Raw genomic sequence first — 16555 nt, forward strand, 5'->3', positions numbered from 1 at the left:
GTAAGGTGGATCTGGCACCTGCTGTTCACTTCCTCTGTCTGCTTCCTAGCATACTGCTTCCTTCCCTTGGCATTATGTGAAAGGTTTTTGAGGCAGCAGCATGCAATTTTATTTCCACTATTTGATTGGAGATAAAAACATCTAGAGTTGTGTGTTTATGAAAGAGACTTAAATGTGGGCAGATGCTTCTTGTCTTTAGAGTCAGAAGTACACAACACTGTAGAGTGTTTCCCGGTTGCTTTAGACTTTCATTGTTTTCAGAGTTAAGTGGTAGTAATCAAATAATGCTCTCTGCCTTATTGTGGCTCAAGAAGATGAGCTAGGGAGTCGGCGTGTGGCCCAGTGAAAGAGCACTTGTCTATCATAGGTTCTATGTGCAGCAAGACAGCTTCTCTCCCAACCCCCATCCCCACCCCTGAGAACTTGCCCACACACACACACACACACACACACACACACACACACTCCCAGACTTTCCTTGGAGTGTTCTACATTTAATCTGATATGAAGTACTTTGTTGTGATTTCTCCTTTTACAGTTAGTTGAAAGAGTTGACCTGGGCAGTTTATTGTCAGCTTGGCACAGGTTAGAATTGCCTGAAGGAAAAAGAGAGAGAGAGAGAGAGAGAGAGAGAGAGAGAGAGAGAGAGAGAGAGAGAGAGAGAGAGAGAGAGAGAGAATGAGAATGAATGAATCTTAATTGAGAAATGGCTGCCAATAAGCCTGTAGGAAAGTTTGTAGGTGTGTGTGTGTGTGTGTGTGTGTGTGTGTGTGTGTGTGTGTGTGTGTGAGATTAATGATTGATGTAGGTATGGTTCTGTTGGCTAGGCCACCCCTAGGGAGGTGGTCCTGGATGGCTTAAGAAAACAGGCTGAGGAAGGCACAAGGAACCAGCTAGTCAGCAGCTCTCCTCAGTGGTTTCTGCTTCAGTTCCTGCCTCTAGCTTCCTGCCCTCACTTCCCTCAGTGATGGGCTGTTATTTGGACGTGTAAGCTGAAATAAACCCTTTCCTCCCCATGTTGCTTTTGGTTCTGGTGTTTTAATCACAGCCTTAGGAACCTAATGAAGACGAGTGTGTGGTTAAACAGTAGTCCAGCTTTCTCTGGTATGACATATGCTTCTTGTCTAGTGCGGCCAATTCAGGGAAGTTAAGTGCCCATGTGGCTTTCTTTGAAGGACCTCAAAAATGAGACTATGAAAGCTTTTGTTATCACTGGCTGTCCTACATCTCTGTTTTGTAGTTATATCAGACGTCAGGAGAAAGCACTTTTGTAACTCAGCAGAAAAATGTAAATTCCCCTTTTGGGCTGTGCTTCTCACTGCCCTTGGCTTGTTTTCGGAGAGAAAGAAGAGCTTCCCACTGCTGTGTGGAAAGAGGTTCTTGTCATAGACACAGTTTTCCAGAAGAAACTTTACTGTGGATTGCTGAAGACTAGATAGTATGTCCAGGTGTCCAGCCATCTCTACATAAATGTAATTTCTCAGTAGGGCCTGCATAGTTGCTTTGCAACTATGTATAAAAACTTAGGAAGGGGGCTGGAGAGATGGCTCAGCGGTCAAGAGCATTGACTGCTCTTCCAGAGGTCTGGGCTCAATTCCCAGCAACCACATGTTGGCTCACAACCATCTGTAATGGGATCCAATGCCCTCTTCTGGTGTGTCTGAAGACAGCTACAGCGTACTCCTATACATAAAATAAATAAATAATTCTTTAAAAAGAAAACTTAGGGGTTGGGCTATAGGAATTGTTGGATACCATGTAAGCTAAGGGTGCAGTGGCAGATCCCCTGAGGGACTGCCTGTTGGCCCACATCTTGTTGAGCATGTCCTAGAACTTGTCTGGTTGGTTTCTTCCTTAAGATAGACAGAGAATAAATTGGGTGTTTGCTCTCCAGTCTCCCCTCCAGTGTCCAAATCATGTATGGCTGAGGGGTAGAACGCTGCCTAGCATGTTAAAGTCCAGAGTTGATCCCTGGCATTGAAAAACAAAAAGTGCATAAGAAAATTTCTGGGCATTTTGGGCTACTGAAGAAAATAAGGAATGATTGGGGAAGGTGCTCCAAACAGAAGAGCCTAAGAGTTTGGGTGTTTGTCACTGGATGTTCAGGTCTGCTCTCTGATTTGGTCTGCTGGTTCCTGAGACATCTAGGGATCTGGTACCTTTAGTTGTCTTCCTGAGTCTAGTTCTGCTGGGCCCTCTTTGTACAGGATCCATCCATGTTTCTAGCCGATGTTGATAAGTGTTCCTGAAGATGGTTTGCTTGTCTAAGAGGAACACAGTCACCAACCACTGACCAGAAAACTAAGTTAGAGGTAAGAAGGCTACACTTCAGCTCTCAGGGAACCTGTGAAAACTAAGTGAAATTTGTATTTGATTTCCACCCCCAAGTTGCCTCAATGTATGCAGTTCCCCACAGATACCCTCAAATCTGAGTGGCGGTAGCGATGGTGGTATCTAAAACACTAGCTCCAAACATTTTGCAAAAGGAATATTAAACCCATATTGTATTTGCCACAGGGTCCATTATTTTCCTTATTTCTAACTGTTTTAGTGAGGATCAATTTGTCTACACTGATAACAACTACTATAAGCTCTCTGCCCTTATTTACAAGGTAGCTGTTTAACCTTCTTATGATGGGTAAATCAGGATTATAGTTTCTGGTTAAATATCCTAAAAATAGCTTTCGTTGCTCTTGGGAATCATTTATGGAAGAAATGATAAACTGAGGTTGCTGGGATGGCTCAGCATGTAAAAGCTGACACAGTGAATATGGCTGTCCCTTGGACACAGAAGACAGAAAGAGGAAACTGATTCCTTCAAGTTGTCCCTTGTCTTCCATATGCATATGCCCTTGCCTGAATGAATAAATGTATTGGAGGAGGAGGAGGAGAAGGAGGAGGAAGAGAAGAGGAAGAAGAATAGAAGAGGAAGAGAAAAAGGAGGAGGAGGGAGAAGAGAGGGGAAGAAGAAGAGGAGGAGGAGAAGAGAGGAAGAGGAGAGGAGAGAAGGAAGAAGGGGAGGAGGAAGAAGAAGAGGAGGAAAAAGAAGTAGTAGTAGTAGTTGAAGTACAAAATTGAATTATTTTTAAGTCACAAGTTCTGGGTTGAAAACTGTGTGATTTTCAAAGTCTTAATGTCACATGGAAGCCCTTGGGATCATGTGATACACAGAAGGGGAATGTGAAGATTTTATGTGTTGAGTGTTTTGTATTTTACAATATTGTGAGACTTTGTGATTTTTCAAATATGTCAGGAGTTTCTGCACAGATACGGCCCAGATTGTAACTGGCCTTCCTGTGCTGATAAGAGGAGCGTCCCTCACCTCCATGGTCATGGTGAACAACCTGCGTGTTCATAGCATTGTGGGGAAGGTGGGCTGTTGGGTTTCTGAGACAAAGCTGCTGTCAGGAGTGGATGGTGCTGTGGAATTTCTTCTTGTTGAATTGTGGTTGGCTTCAGGGGAAGTATAGCAAAATACCCCTGCCTGCCTTCCCTGGAAGAGGTATATCCCACAAGCAGCTTGCCAGGGAGCTGAAAGTTAATATGCATTTCCCAGGCCAGGGACTTTTCACACCTGCTAATGCCCATAAAGCATTCATGACAGGAGAGTCCCTGATCACAGCAGCCACACCTGCTTCTCTGACAAGAGGTGCTGTCCTTCCTCCTGAAGACTAGCGACAGTTTGGAGCCACCTCTTCTGTGGAAATTTTATATTATAATGTTAAGAAAGGGATAGTGGGTCCTCATATTATTTTTCATATCTAATCTTTTAGATGAAGTCCTAACTTAACTGTAATAAATCATTGCTTGTCATTAGCAAACTCAGTGGTCATTACTGTTTTATGGTTTAATAAATCACTGTGATATCTGCACCGTCCACAGATTCATTCATTCATTCATTCATTCATCTCACTCTGCAGCCTAAACTGGCTGAGAACACGCTATCTAGGTACTCAGGATGGCCTCAGACCTACTGTGATCCCTCTGCCTGGGTCTTCCTTGTACCGGGATAACAGGTGTGTGCTCCCACACTCAGCATCATTTTATATAATGACAAAAATTCTCTAAATAAAAAAATTTTCTCTTGTTTGAGTATTTACTAGTGTATAGAATTTTTGTATTGCTTTGATCAGGGAGTGAAAAAATTTGAAGTGATATTTTCTAATTTATTATTAACGTTATGTGGGGGTTCCACAAAAATACGGAGCAAGAAGATTTGATAGCTTAGTTTTCCTCTCTTTTTAAGTTGGGTCATATAGGATTGAAAGTACTGCTTTATCTTTCCATTTATTGATTTATTGATTGAGCTTTGCTGTGTATACTCGCATGTCAGAAAGAGAGCAACAGGTGCCCTTATAGTAGTCTTGAGCCACCATGTGGTTCCTGAGAATTGAACTCAGGACCTCTTAACCACTGAGCCCACTCCAGCCCTGAAAATGATTGGAAGCTTTCACGTTGGTAGTTAGAATCTACAAATGAGTATATGTGATCTGGCATAGATAAGGTTTAAGACAGCCGTATTTTAAAATACCATCCCCAAATGTGTTGCAAATGAAAATAGAGTGTACTATACATACTTCAATGGGCAATCATGACCAACCACACTGTGTTGTGGTAGAGCAAAGCATTTCATATTTGATATTTCTCCATATGCTCTCCCCATAAACCCAGAATACACTTCCAGGACCATTCTCCTGTGTGTACTCAACCCCAACTTTAGGTAAAGTTATGTAGAACATGGCTAAGATGTTAGAGCCTGCGTGATGTTATTAATACAATGAAGAATATGTTTCACAGGGATTAAACTACATTTTAAGCCTTCCTTACACACCTGGTGATAATTTGCAGGTCTTTATACACACATTAATGCATGGATCCACCGTTGACTTGGTGAATTAGGGACACTTTTACTGTGGGAAGTGAATGTCTGTCTTACTTTCCTTACCTATTAGCTCCACAAAGTTCACTGTATACATGCATATTGCAGAATTTTTCAGACACAATAGAAAAGGGCAGATTTTTGGCTCTTTAGACATAATCTCCCATAACAGGATCATCTGTCAGTAGTGCTCTGTTGTATGAATTATGCCCTAATCGCGTTAAGTGGAGAATTGATCCACCATTTTTAGATGTAATTACAAGAAATCACATTTGCCATAGGCATTGTAAGCTGTAGGTATGACATGAGTGAGTATGTATGTCTTTTAGTAAAATCTGAAAACACAGTCCTGACGTCTGTGCTCAGGTTTGTCTTAAGACCCTTTGCACCACCCCTTTAGCAACTTTAAAACTTACAAGAGGGTTCTCTTCACGTTCCAAGATTCCCAAACCTTTTGAAACAAGGGACAAAACATACTCAAGGAAGGTGCCCACATTGGGGTGGGCCACTGTGCTGATTGCTGGGGGTTAAAGGTGAATGGTGACCATATCTAGGCTTCAGTGCCATGGTAGAGATAACAACTCTGAGAACTAAAGTTTGAGTTAAAAGCTAGAATACCACAGTAACAGAAAGCATGGCATACTGGGACCTGGGGGCTTCCCTAGAGAGAGAGTGGCAGTTGAGTGGCTTTGATTCCCCACAAATGGCAAGGTTTTTTTCAGTAGATATGACTTGGAAATTGGACTCTGGAAAAGCCAGTGGAAGTAGAAAGAGGTGTGATATGCAGCCAGCGTGGATGTTCTCCTGGCCAACATGGGCGTGGCATGATCCAGCACATACTGTAGAAAGATCTGCCTAGGCATAGCATAGGATATGTTGGAGAGGATGAGGCTGGAGCCAGTGTCTGTCTGGAAACCAGTGCAGTAATTGTGTGCATACAAGGTGTGACTTACAGTCAGAGTGGAGTCTTGACAGAGAAGGGTGGGTCAAGAAGAGTTACCAGCTGTGAGGACTGTAGAGGAAGAAGAGAGAAAAGTCAGATCAGAACCTTTCAGGGCCACGCCAGTGTAAGGGGTGTTTAGTTTAAGACATTTCTTCCTGATGCTTTCTTCCCCGTCCATGCCCACTCTTGGCCATCGCATAGGCTTTGTATTGCTCTAGTACCTCATTCATTCTGCCACCATGGCTTCGCAGCTTTCTAAAGTAGCAAACATGCTGTCTATGGTGGTCTCCGTTGGTTTCTCTGCAATGCCGTTCCAACTGAACTCTTTGTTCAGTGGTTTGTGTTCTAAGTAAGGAGGTATTAATAATTACCTCAGTGATCAGATGTGAGGGAGAGAACAGAGCTGGCCTGTAGCTGGCCACAGCTCTACCATTCTTGATACGGATGTCAAACCTAATCACTCTTCTCTTTTTAGGCCTCTGGTGTTTAGTCCCTGGTATGCTCACCCTTTCTGACTGACTTGAGTTTTCTGTTAGCATGTCTGTGGTGATTTTTTTCTTACCACTTCCCTGAGTTCATTCACCAGAGATGTATAGGCTTTTCCTTATAAAAGGTACTTCTCCTAATATTTATATATCCACCAAGGTTTGTTTGTTTGTTTGTCTTTGAAAATGTATAGGCTTTTTCTAGTAAAAGGTACTTTCTTCTAATATTTATTTTAGCCACCAAGGTTTTTTTTTTCTTTTTTGAAAAGCATGTTATTTATTTTAATTTTATGTGTCTGAGTGTATTATGTATGTATATGTTATATATATATATATATATATATATATATGCATGCACAAAGTATATGCCTGGTGCCTGTGGAGATTAGAGAGCCTGTGGGTCCCCTGGGACTGGCATTACAGGCAGTTGTTAGCAGTCATGTGGGTACAGAGAACTGAACCCAGAGCGTGTGCAAGAGGAGAAAATGCTGCTCACCACTGAGTCTAGCCCATTAGCCACCAAGTTTTAAGAGATGATTTCATTTTTATGAGTTAAATCTAATAAAAGTTTTCTGGACATGCACATCAAAATTTATGTTGATGAATGTAGGTTTATTTTCGTGAGTCATGCGGTGAGTTAAGTCCAGGACTATCTTATGCTTGCTGTAGGTTATGGTAGAATTCCACAAGAGAAGAAGAGAACTATGTCCTGGCCCACAGTTGCAAGGTCTATGGTATACAGGTCTCCTGCCCTATTGCTTTGTTTCAGTCTTGTGATATTTGTGGCTGATGTGTTTATAAAATTAAGGGTAGGGAAAAAAGAGCAATGAGCACAGTGCTTGCTGTACATGAGTGAGGGCCAGAATTTGCATCCCCAGAACCCATGTAAACAAAGAGATGGTTGTGACAACAGTCGTGCTTGTAACCCCAGCAAACACTGAGGAAGAAGGCAAAATGGCTAACTCTCAAGGGCTCACTGGCAAAGGTGAGCCAGAAATTTAGAGGGCCATGGGTTAGGGGGGAAAGGAGGGAGAGGGAGGGAGGGAGGGAGNGAGANAGAGAGAGAGAGAGAGAGAGACAGAGACAGAGACAGAGACACAGAGAGAGACAGAGAGAGAGAGAGAGAGAGAGAGAGAGAGACAGAGACACACAGAGAGACACAGAGAGAGAGAGATTGTCTCAAAAGATATGAAGAAGACAACTAAAGTTGAACTCTGGCCTCTACACACATACCCACAGACACGTTTACTTGCAAATACATGGGTTTGTCCCTTGTATACACACACACACACACACACACACACACACACACACACATTGAATAAATAATAATAAATATTTAAATATTGCATAGTGTATTTACAGTTATTATAGAGACTATTATAATCCTTTTACCTTCTCACACAATCTGAGTAGAGCTGAGGGTATCAGTTTTAAAGTGTTCTTGTTGGAAATACTTTATATTTAGTTATTGATCTAAAAAAAAAAACTTCTTCTTTATTTCACCTTAGGCTTTCCCTTTCTTCTCAGAAAATTGAAATCAATTTTTGCAACTCAAAAGTTAAAACCTGTTGTTACAATGTAGTGTTTGAAAGAAGCATTCACTACCACATTGCATTTGGCACTGCTACGGTGAATTGAAAACCTAGCGAACAGATCCTCATGTAAAGACATTGCCTGTCATAACCATGTCAGAATGATCAATATTTGTCTATCATGTACCCAGTATTACGATAGGCTGGCATTTCCTTGATATTTAAGTTAATCTTGACAAGCTTGGGAAGTAAGTAACGGAAAAGACCAAAGAATCTTCAATCTTTTGCCCAAACCTTCAAGAATCTAAAAGAGAAGAAAATGTAGTTTTTTCTTGTTTTCACCATTTTGATAATTCATTGACAATAGTCATAATATTGGAAAAGAATAAAAGAAAAAATTTCTAGGTTGAATGAGAGCACGAAAAATGCAAGTCCTTGGCCTACTGTGTGCACTCCATGAAGCTTCCTCATGCTATCCTCTACTGTGTGTACTCCGTGTAGCTTCCTCTTGCTATCCCCTACTGTGTGCACTCTGTGCAGCTTCCTCTTGCTATCCCCCTACTGTGTGCACTGTGTGCAGCTTCCTCATGCTATCCCTACTGTGTGCACTTTGTGCAGCTTCCTCATGCTATCCCCCTACTGTGTGCACTTTGTGCAGCTTCCTCATGCTATCCCCCTACTGTGTGCACTTTGTGCAGCTTCCTCATGCTATCCCCATAAAATTTCTTCATTCTACTACTATTCTGTATAGACTTGGAAAAATATTTCAAATATGCAGACTAATTTTTCTTGACTTCAGAAAACCCAAGTAGGTCATTATTGTGTGAGGTCCATGTTTTTTACAAAGATACCTTTTTGTTTCATTTTTTAATAGAAAGATGAAAACTACAGAAGCCTTCCACGGGATCCCAGTAGCTGGTCCAACCAGTTCCAGCGAGACAACGCCCGCTCATCTCTGAGTGCCAGCCACCCAATGGTAGACCGGTGGCTGGAGAAGCAAGAACAGGTAAAGTAGCCTGTGTCCTTGCTGTGCATCATTGGCTGACAGCCAGCAGTTGGGAACATGTGGTACATGACATTTTTTTTTAATTGCAATATGTATAGAAAAAAATGGCAACCCAGGTCTCCAAAAGGTGATGATTTAATCACAGAAATACATCTTTGGCCTCATAAGTGACATCGTTTTTCTTTGTAATTTTGACATAAAAAGTTTGTCTTTGTCCAAAGGCGTTGAACTGAGAGGCCACATACCTTCTCATTTCTCCTCTATTTGCCTCTCTGGAGGCCATTTGAAATACTTGATAGGTAGCATATGAAGAAAATGGAACCCTTCCGCTGTGAGCTTAGAATCTCTTCCTCCATAGAGGTTTGACAAATGATGATTCTCACTACACCTGGAGGAAGGCACCAGAGCTTTCTCATCAACAGTATAACCAGTTACACCTGACTCCACCCACTGGGCCAACCACCACAAAAAGAAAACACAACAAAAGTCAGATTATGGTGGGGTTGGGGTTTTTGGTTTGTTTTTTGTTGCTTGTTTGTTTGCTGGAAGCAAGCACTGTTGTTCCAGCAGGAGAAAGAGAACAGATTCTATTTTCCATGCTGGACCCCTCTTCCAGCTGCTCCCCTTTAATTGTGATTTGCTTGGTTAAATGTTCTCCACAAGTCCTCTGGGTTCAATGCTTGATGCCCCTTCTGAAGCTGACCCTTCTCTTAGGTTTTGCTATTGAAAACACAATGAGTTACATCCTGTGGGTATAAAAACACAATGGATTGCATCCTGTGGGTATAAAAATGTAGGGTCCTCTGATTTGACAGCTTGGGGTCACCAGGGTTGAACTGATGTCTGTCTTCCTGTGGAAAGGCCATTTGTACTGAGGACGTCAGCAAAGTTTTAGATTTCCTGTCTCTGGGAGGTTTTGTCTTTGTTCATTCCCTACTGGAGAGCTTCTCTCTCTCTCTCTCTCTCTCTCTCTCTCTCTCTCTCTCTCTCTCTCTCTCTCTCTCTCTGTTGTGACCACAGCAGGCATGGGTAGCACAAATAAGTGCTTTGTTGAAGGCAAATGTCCTGTTCTTTGTGAGGGACTGATCTGCATAATGGAACATGGAGAAGTCTTTCACTCTGTGGAGTTATAGGTACATTTTACTTCTACAACTTAGCAGAGGGGATGGACTTCAGAGCCCTGCACTGGGGGTGGGCTGGACTAGATCTCTAGACACATGGTCTGGCTTTAAGGTAATAAACTCACCTTGCTCTGGATAGTCTGTCTCGGCCCTAAATGAGACACTCAGGATGCTGAAGGATGTACATCTTTCAGAAAGCATCCTTTTTAATGTTAATCTTAGGATCTCTTTCTTCTGAGCCTTCTCAGAGGAAGCAGGAGAGACTTAAAAGTGGCAAAGCTTGTTGTGCTTTGAAGTTTCCTCTGAGAAACCAGGAAACCAAAAGAGCAAGAAACTCCTAGTTTCGATGTCAGGAAGTGTTTTAAGAAGTTGGAAATCTTTCCAGCCATATCATTCTCCTGACTGTGCATAGAATATTTTTTTAAATATTGGTAGATAATGGATCATAAGCTGACTTTGTTCCTGTTTCTATGTGCTTTATTGCAACTGATAAAAATCTACATACGAGTCGGCACAAACCTTATAAGCTCTTGACTGCAAGACGTTAGGGACAGAAGGAAGAGAGACCTGAAGGGAATGTAAGCTAATTGGGAGCCTGCCATTTTCATTCCTTGTCTGGAACAGGCCTGAACCCAATTAGCTGAGGCAGAGAGCCGAGCTACACGGTACTTCCAGCTGCCACACTGTGCCGGGAGTGACTGCCCTGACCTTTGGAGAAAAACCTATGTTTTAGGGTTCTTTGCATCAAGGAAAACTTCACTTAATTGGCAGAATGTATTAAAGAGTAAAAACTTACTTGAATGTTTGGTGAGGATAGAATCCTACTGGCTTAGTCCCTTCCCAGCCCTCAAGAAACCCATTACTCAATGGAACACCTAAAATCTCAATGCCAGGAGTTTTAGAATTGACAAAGCCAGGTTGTATGCATGTGTGGGCACATGCACATGTGTGTTTTAACTTGTAGTGAACTGGCAGGTGTCACGGGTAGACAGGTGAGGCTCCTGTTTATACAAAGCTAACCACAGTAGCTTTGTCAACAGATCACCTTTAAGGTTTGTAGTCTCCTCTTCTTCCCACGTTCTTATGAAATTTACATCTTCTCCAAATTAAAGGAAAGAAAGAGACAGAATAAAACCTGATTTTTACAAAGACCTAGAACTACCCAGATAACACAAAGTTTCCAACGTATGACATGATCTTTATTTTGTAATTACAAAATTAGGAAATGGTTCACTCAGAAATCTGATTATAGCAGCTGTGGACTGACTATCGAGCTGACTCATGGGTCATAACATGAAACCATGGAAGCCCTGTGGAAGCTCAGAGAGGAACAGCCACAGTTCTGCCATGACCACCATTCCTAGGAACTGAGGCTCAGTTCTGGTACTGCCAAATGTTGATTGAAAAAATGCAAGTTCCTTGCCACTAAGTCCAAAAATACGTACTGTTTTCTATTAAAAAGAAAGAGATTTATTAATACTATTTCTCATTTGGCAATGATTTGCAAAATTTGTGCAGAAGGAAAACATAATTGCTTTCCTGCAGCAGTCCTGAATGCAGAAAGTTAAAACCGTCGAGACCGTTTGAGGATTAAATTTAGTCATTATGATAGAATGCTAGACACTTTATTATAGCAGAAATCGATCCTATTCACAATAACACCGAAAATAAAACCAAAACCAACATTTTAAGAGTGCTTTCTTCTCACCCCTGCTGTTGCCGTATTGCAAATGATAATAAATGACTCTGCTTACAAGGCAATTTAAAATTATTTGTTTTAGAATGCGGTGATTGGTAGGCTCCACGTATAGGGATCATGCATTATTCTCCATGATTCCTACATATTTTCTGCGTCTATCCCCAGTGTCCTGTGGAGAGCAGGGCTGGAGAAGGATCTGGATGCGTGCTCCCCTCAGAACACCCTACCTTCCTGGGGAAGCCTTCCTGGTCACTGGCAGAGCTCTTGGTTTCTCCTGAGAGAGAACCCTTCCTCATGCTTAGAAACACAAGGCCATAGTGAATTTGTGATGTGTGTGTCAGTCAGCATTGGAAACCTGCCCTTCAGACAAGCATACATGCCTGCGGCTCTCAGCTTGCTTGCTGTGCAGGAGTTCTGTAGGTTTCCCCTGTACCTCTGCATGTGGGGACTGATGCTGCTCTGTAGCTTTGGGCGTCCTCCATGAAGGTTGAATGATGTCACCTGCATTTAGTGCAGATTCAGGTCAATGCTGTGATACTTCTGGGAGGCTGCTTCTCTTTCCACTTCATTTTAGGCAAGAAAAGGTTCATTCATGAAATCCTGAGTAACCTTTTAGGAAGGGCTGTTACATGGTAGGCTGGGGCTAGAACCCACGGCCTTGCACATGGCAGGCAAGTGCTCTGCTGTTGAGCTACAGCCCAGCCCTGCTGTTATTGTCTTGAATCGACTTTTCTTCTCTCACACTGGAAGCACCATTTGGAATGCTGAGCTTTCTCACTGCCATCCCCAGTGTTCATCCTTTCAGAGCTGGATTCTTGTTCCAGTGGCATCTCGTCAGAATTAGAATACAGTTTAATCTTCTTAAATCATTTTTAGTCTTCTTCTGAAGAATATAATCTGACATGAGAATTAATTTAGTCTTAGTCCTTATGCCCACCTTTATATCTCCTTTTGCTTGGGACTTGGAGAGGTGTGTGTGTGTGCACGTGTACACACACGCACGCCTTCTGATCACCTCTGCTTGGTACTACCTAAGCATATGAGCCTCTGTGATCTGATGGAGCTGGGGGGCAGTTGTCACTCATTTACTTCTGGAGCCCTTCAAAGGCTGCTTGTCAGGATTGTTTTATCTTTCTATCTGTCTGTCTGTCTGTCTATCTATCTATCTATCATCTATCCATTCATCCATTATCTATCATCTATCTATCTCTATCATCTATCTATAATCTATCATCAATCATCTCTATATATCATTTATCTATTATCTATCATCTGTCTATCTGACTATCTGTCTATCTCTCTACCTACTTACCTACCTATCATCTCTTATACATCTATCTATTTATCTATTATCTATCATCTGTCTATCTGACTATCTATCTATCTCTCTACCTACTTACCTACCTATCATCTCTTATACATCTATCTATTTATCTGTCATCTATTATACATCTATCTATCTAGCTATCATCTATTATCTATCATCTATCATCAATCTATAATCTATCATCTACCTATTTATCTGTTATCTAGCTAGCTAGCTAGCTATCTACCTACCTAACATCCATCTGTCCATCTACCTATCTCATCTATCCATCATCTGTCTGTCTATATCTAGCATCTATCTATAATCTATCCCCTGACTGTCTATTATCTATCATCTATATATCATTTATCTATTTTTCTATTATCTATCTATCTATCTATCCCTTCTGCCTTCATTGCTCTGTGAGATTACATGTATGTGCCACCAAGCCCAACTTAATGCAGTCTAGAGGACAGCACTCAGAACTTTGTGCTTACCAGGTAAGCACTATACCTACTAAGCCACATCCCTCGGCCTGTTTTGTCCTTTTTACTGGCTGTGATTACTGCCTTCTGCAGCTTCTTTGATTGATGGAGCTGAAAGCCTGCAGGGAGACAGGAGGTGAGTCAGAAATTCTGAGCAAAAAAACCAGTCAGGTGGTGTATGGAGTGACATTTGTGGAATCTTAGTGTCTGCCGCTTCTCTTGCCCGTGAATACACTGTTACAGTCAGCCTGGCTGGATAAAGACACATTATTTTCTAAATCCTTGACCTTCAGGTGCCTTTTCCTGTGCTCATGGCGGTCGGCCTTTGTTGGCGCATTGTGCTCGGATGATGGGGAAAGATGTGTCTGTCTCTGATGTGCAGTGCACTGTTCACACCTCTGCTTCTCACTCTTCTTAACATTTGCTGTTTATTTTTGTGTCTTAGGAGAGGTAGAACTACTATCCACTTTAGGAATACTAGTCAGAAAATTACATCAGCATTTCTATCTTATAGTATATTCTTCTTAAAACCTATTTCTGATACTCTGCCTGGAGAATAGGAACCATTTAAAAGACATTTATTTATTTAGTTTAGTTTGGATAGAGACAGTTTTTTGGTGGTGGTTGTTTTTGTTTAATCAGTTCCTTTGTAGGCTTTTCCTACCACGATCAACTTGGTCTTGGAGCAGTCCTGAAAATGTTGCTTTTAAGTGTTCGAGCGATTCATTCACTGGTTTTGGTTTTGGCCACCTGTGTGGCCTGTGATATTTCTCTGATGGTTCTGTATTGATGAGGGGCCTTTTTCCCCTTTGCTTTTTCTGATGTTCAGGTCTCAGGTGAATCCCTTGTGAGTGTTTCCAAGGTACTCTACCAACCCAGTAGTCTCTCCAGCACAAGCTAAGTCAGACTTTTTAAGTAGCTGAGAAACTATGTAGAGATTAAACTACTGGAGAGAAGTGTGGTTATTTTTACCACATCCAGCTGAAGAGATTGGTGGGCCAGGACATTTGAATTTCTTTTCATACGGGGCAGTATTTTTTATCTTCTCTAAGCTAAGCACATACTAACTAGTTCCTAATTTTGATGATTTAGTCTTTACAAAGCTGGGAGATGGAGCAGCCCCAGCGCGTGTGCACACACACACACACACACACACATGCGCTTGTTTTCTTCAAGAGTTACAATTTCCAAGTTGAGAAATGAAACTGTAATGTTGATATTCATTGGCATTAGTTGAGCCCTCTGGTAAACATGTTTCTTGTCCTGTCCAACGCTCTCAGTTCAAAGGAGAAATTCATGAACTGGCCCTTTGTGCTTTAACTTTTACCTAGAAGTGTGATGTGATGGCACTCTCATCCCCCCTTAGATGTCTTGATTTGCTTGTCGGTACTCACTCTGCCCCTGTTCCTCTAAAGAAACAATGGCCTTTGGTGTGCCAAGGTCTTCACTTCCCTCCTGCCTGCCTTGTCAGTCATGTGGTTTCTCCCTTGCAAATCTCTTTGCTCCAGTCACTCCTTCAGTGGATGTTTGTTCAACTGGACCCCCCCACCCCTGCAAGCCTTCCTCATGCAGGCTCTGCCCCTTAGAGTACAGAGGCTTGGTTCCTCCGTGGTCCCTTGACAGATCCTTCCCGTCAGGATGGCATCTCTGTTTCTGCTCACCACCCTTCTCTTGGCCACGTTACCAAAGTGAGCTTGCTGTGGCTTCTCCCAGTGTCCATGTAGACCCAGCCTAGACAGTCACCATGCTTTCCCTATCCATAGCACCCAGAGGTAGTGAAGCCGACAACTAAGAAGAACCATCACATACATATAAATTTTATTCGAGATTTGTGCGGTTATACAATTGATACTTCTTGACAACACTGCTTGTTATATAGCACCTGCCTGTGACAGGGAAGACTGAAGACATGTTACAGAGGAAAGGCCTGAGGGCTGAAGAGAGACGGAAAGTCTGTCTGTGCGAAGCCGTGGTCCTGCTTTGAAAGTGATGGAGGACACTGCCTTTCTTATCTAAGTGTTGGCCTGTGCGCTTCCTTGGGGACAGCCTCCTAATTGAACTCGGATGTGAGCGCTAAGCAGCTTGCACCATCAGCTGCCCCTGCCGGTCTCTGTGTGTCCTAATGAGCTCTGCTGATTGAGAGCTGGTCCTGTTTAATCCTGGGAGAGCCCAGGAGTCTGTCTGAGCTTTGCTGAGCTGCTGTGACCCAGTTAAGTGAGGTTCTTAAAAGGACATGGTGGGGGGGGGGAGGAAAATCCAAAAATATTGATGTACATCAAGTCCAAGACACCTGTAAATTCTGTTTTCAAGGAAACATTAAATTATTCTTCTTGTCTACAACTACAGTAAATTCCCTGCTTCCTTTGCAAATTGTATTTGAACAAAATATTTGATTGTGTTGGATAATTTGTGGACATTAGAGTTGGGTCTAACAGTTAGCACTCTGTAGTGAAAACATTGTGATTTTTCTGAGAGCTTTTTTCCTTTAGATCCAGGGGTTTCTTCATTCTCGCTAGACTGTAAATGTATTGTTCTGTCATCTGTGACTGCGCGCTGGGAAAGTTTCGCCTATATCGGCATTTGTTTGCTTTTTTTCTCACTAGAGGGACAGTATGATTTTGTGTCCGTTTACAGAAATTGCATATACTCTAAATTTTAGCACATCATCAATATGCTTTGCATAAGATTTAGACTCTTGTGATCACTTTATTTAGTCAACACCCACCCCTCCCCAAGAAACACTTCTAATTCATATAGATATTTGATATGAAAACCACGTTGTGATTGTGAAATTCTTTTCTGTCTGCCTATGCATCTGCCACATGTGTGTAGGTAGGTGCATGCAGGGGTCAGAAAAGGGGATTATATCACTGGGAATGGAGTTCCAGGTGTTTGTGAGTGAGCACTGTTAATCACTGAGCCATTTCTCCAGACCCTTAAATTATTTTCTAATTAAAAAAAAAGTTATTTAATTTTATTTAATGTGTTTGGATGTTTTCCCTGCACAAAGTTTATGTGCCATTTGCATGCAGTGCCCAACTAGGCCAGAAGAGGGCAGCAGAGTCCCTGGAACTGGAGTCCCTCCTTAGCTGTCAT

At 42.1% G+C, this 16555-nt stretch overlaps 1 protein-coding gene across 11 annotated transcripts in view; it reads left to right on the plus strand.

Annotated features, from left to right (window-relative positions):
* Window positions 1-16555, plus strand: part of Pard3 (par-3 family cell polarity regulator) — a 542245-nt gene that overhangs the window by 250235 nt on the left and 275455 nt on the right. For all 11 annotated transcript variants that reach the window (XM_021170615.2, XM_021170616.2, XM_029480762.1 and 8 more), the window contains exon 5: window positions 8717-8848. In XM_021170615.2, coding sequence (XP_021026274.1) covers window positions 8717-8848 — 132 coding nt within the window. The remainder of the gene's footprint in view (window positions 1-8716; window positions 8849-16555) is intronic.

Source organism: Mus caroli, chromosome 8 (assembly GCF_900094665.2).
Source record: "Mus caroli chromosome 8, CAROLI_EIJ_v1.1, whole genome shotgun sequence".
Classification (NCBI taxonomy): Eukaryota; Metazoa; Chordata; class Mammalia; order Rodentia; family Muridae; genus Mus; species Mus caroli.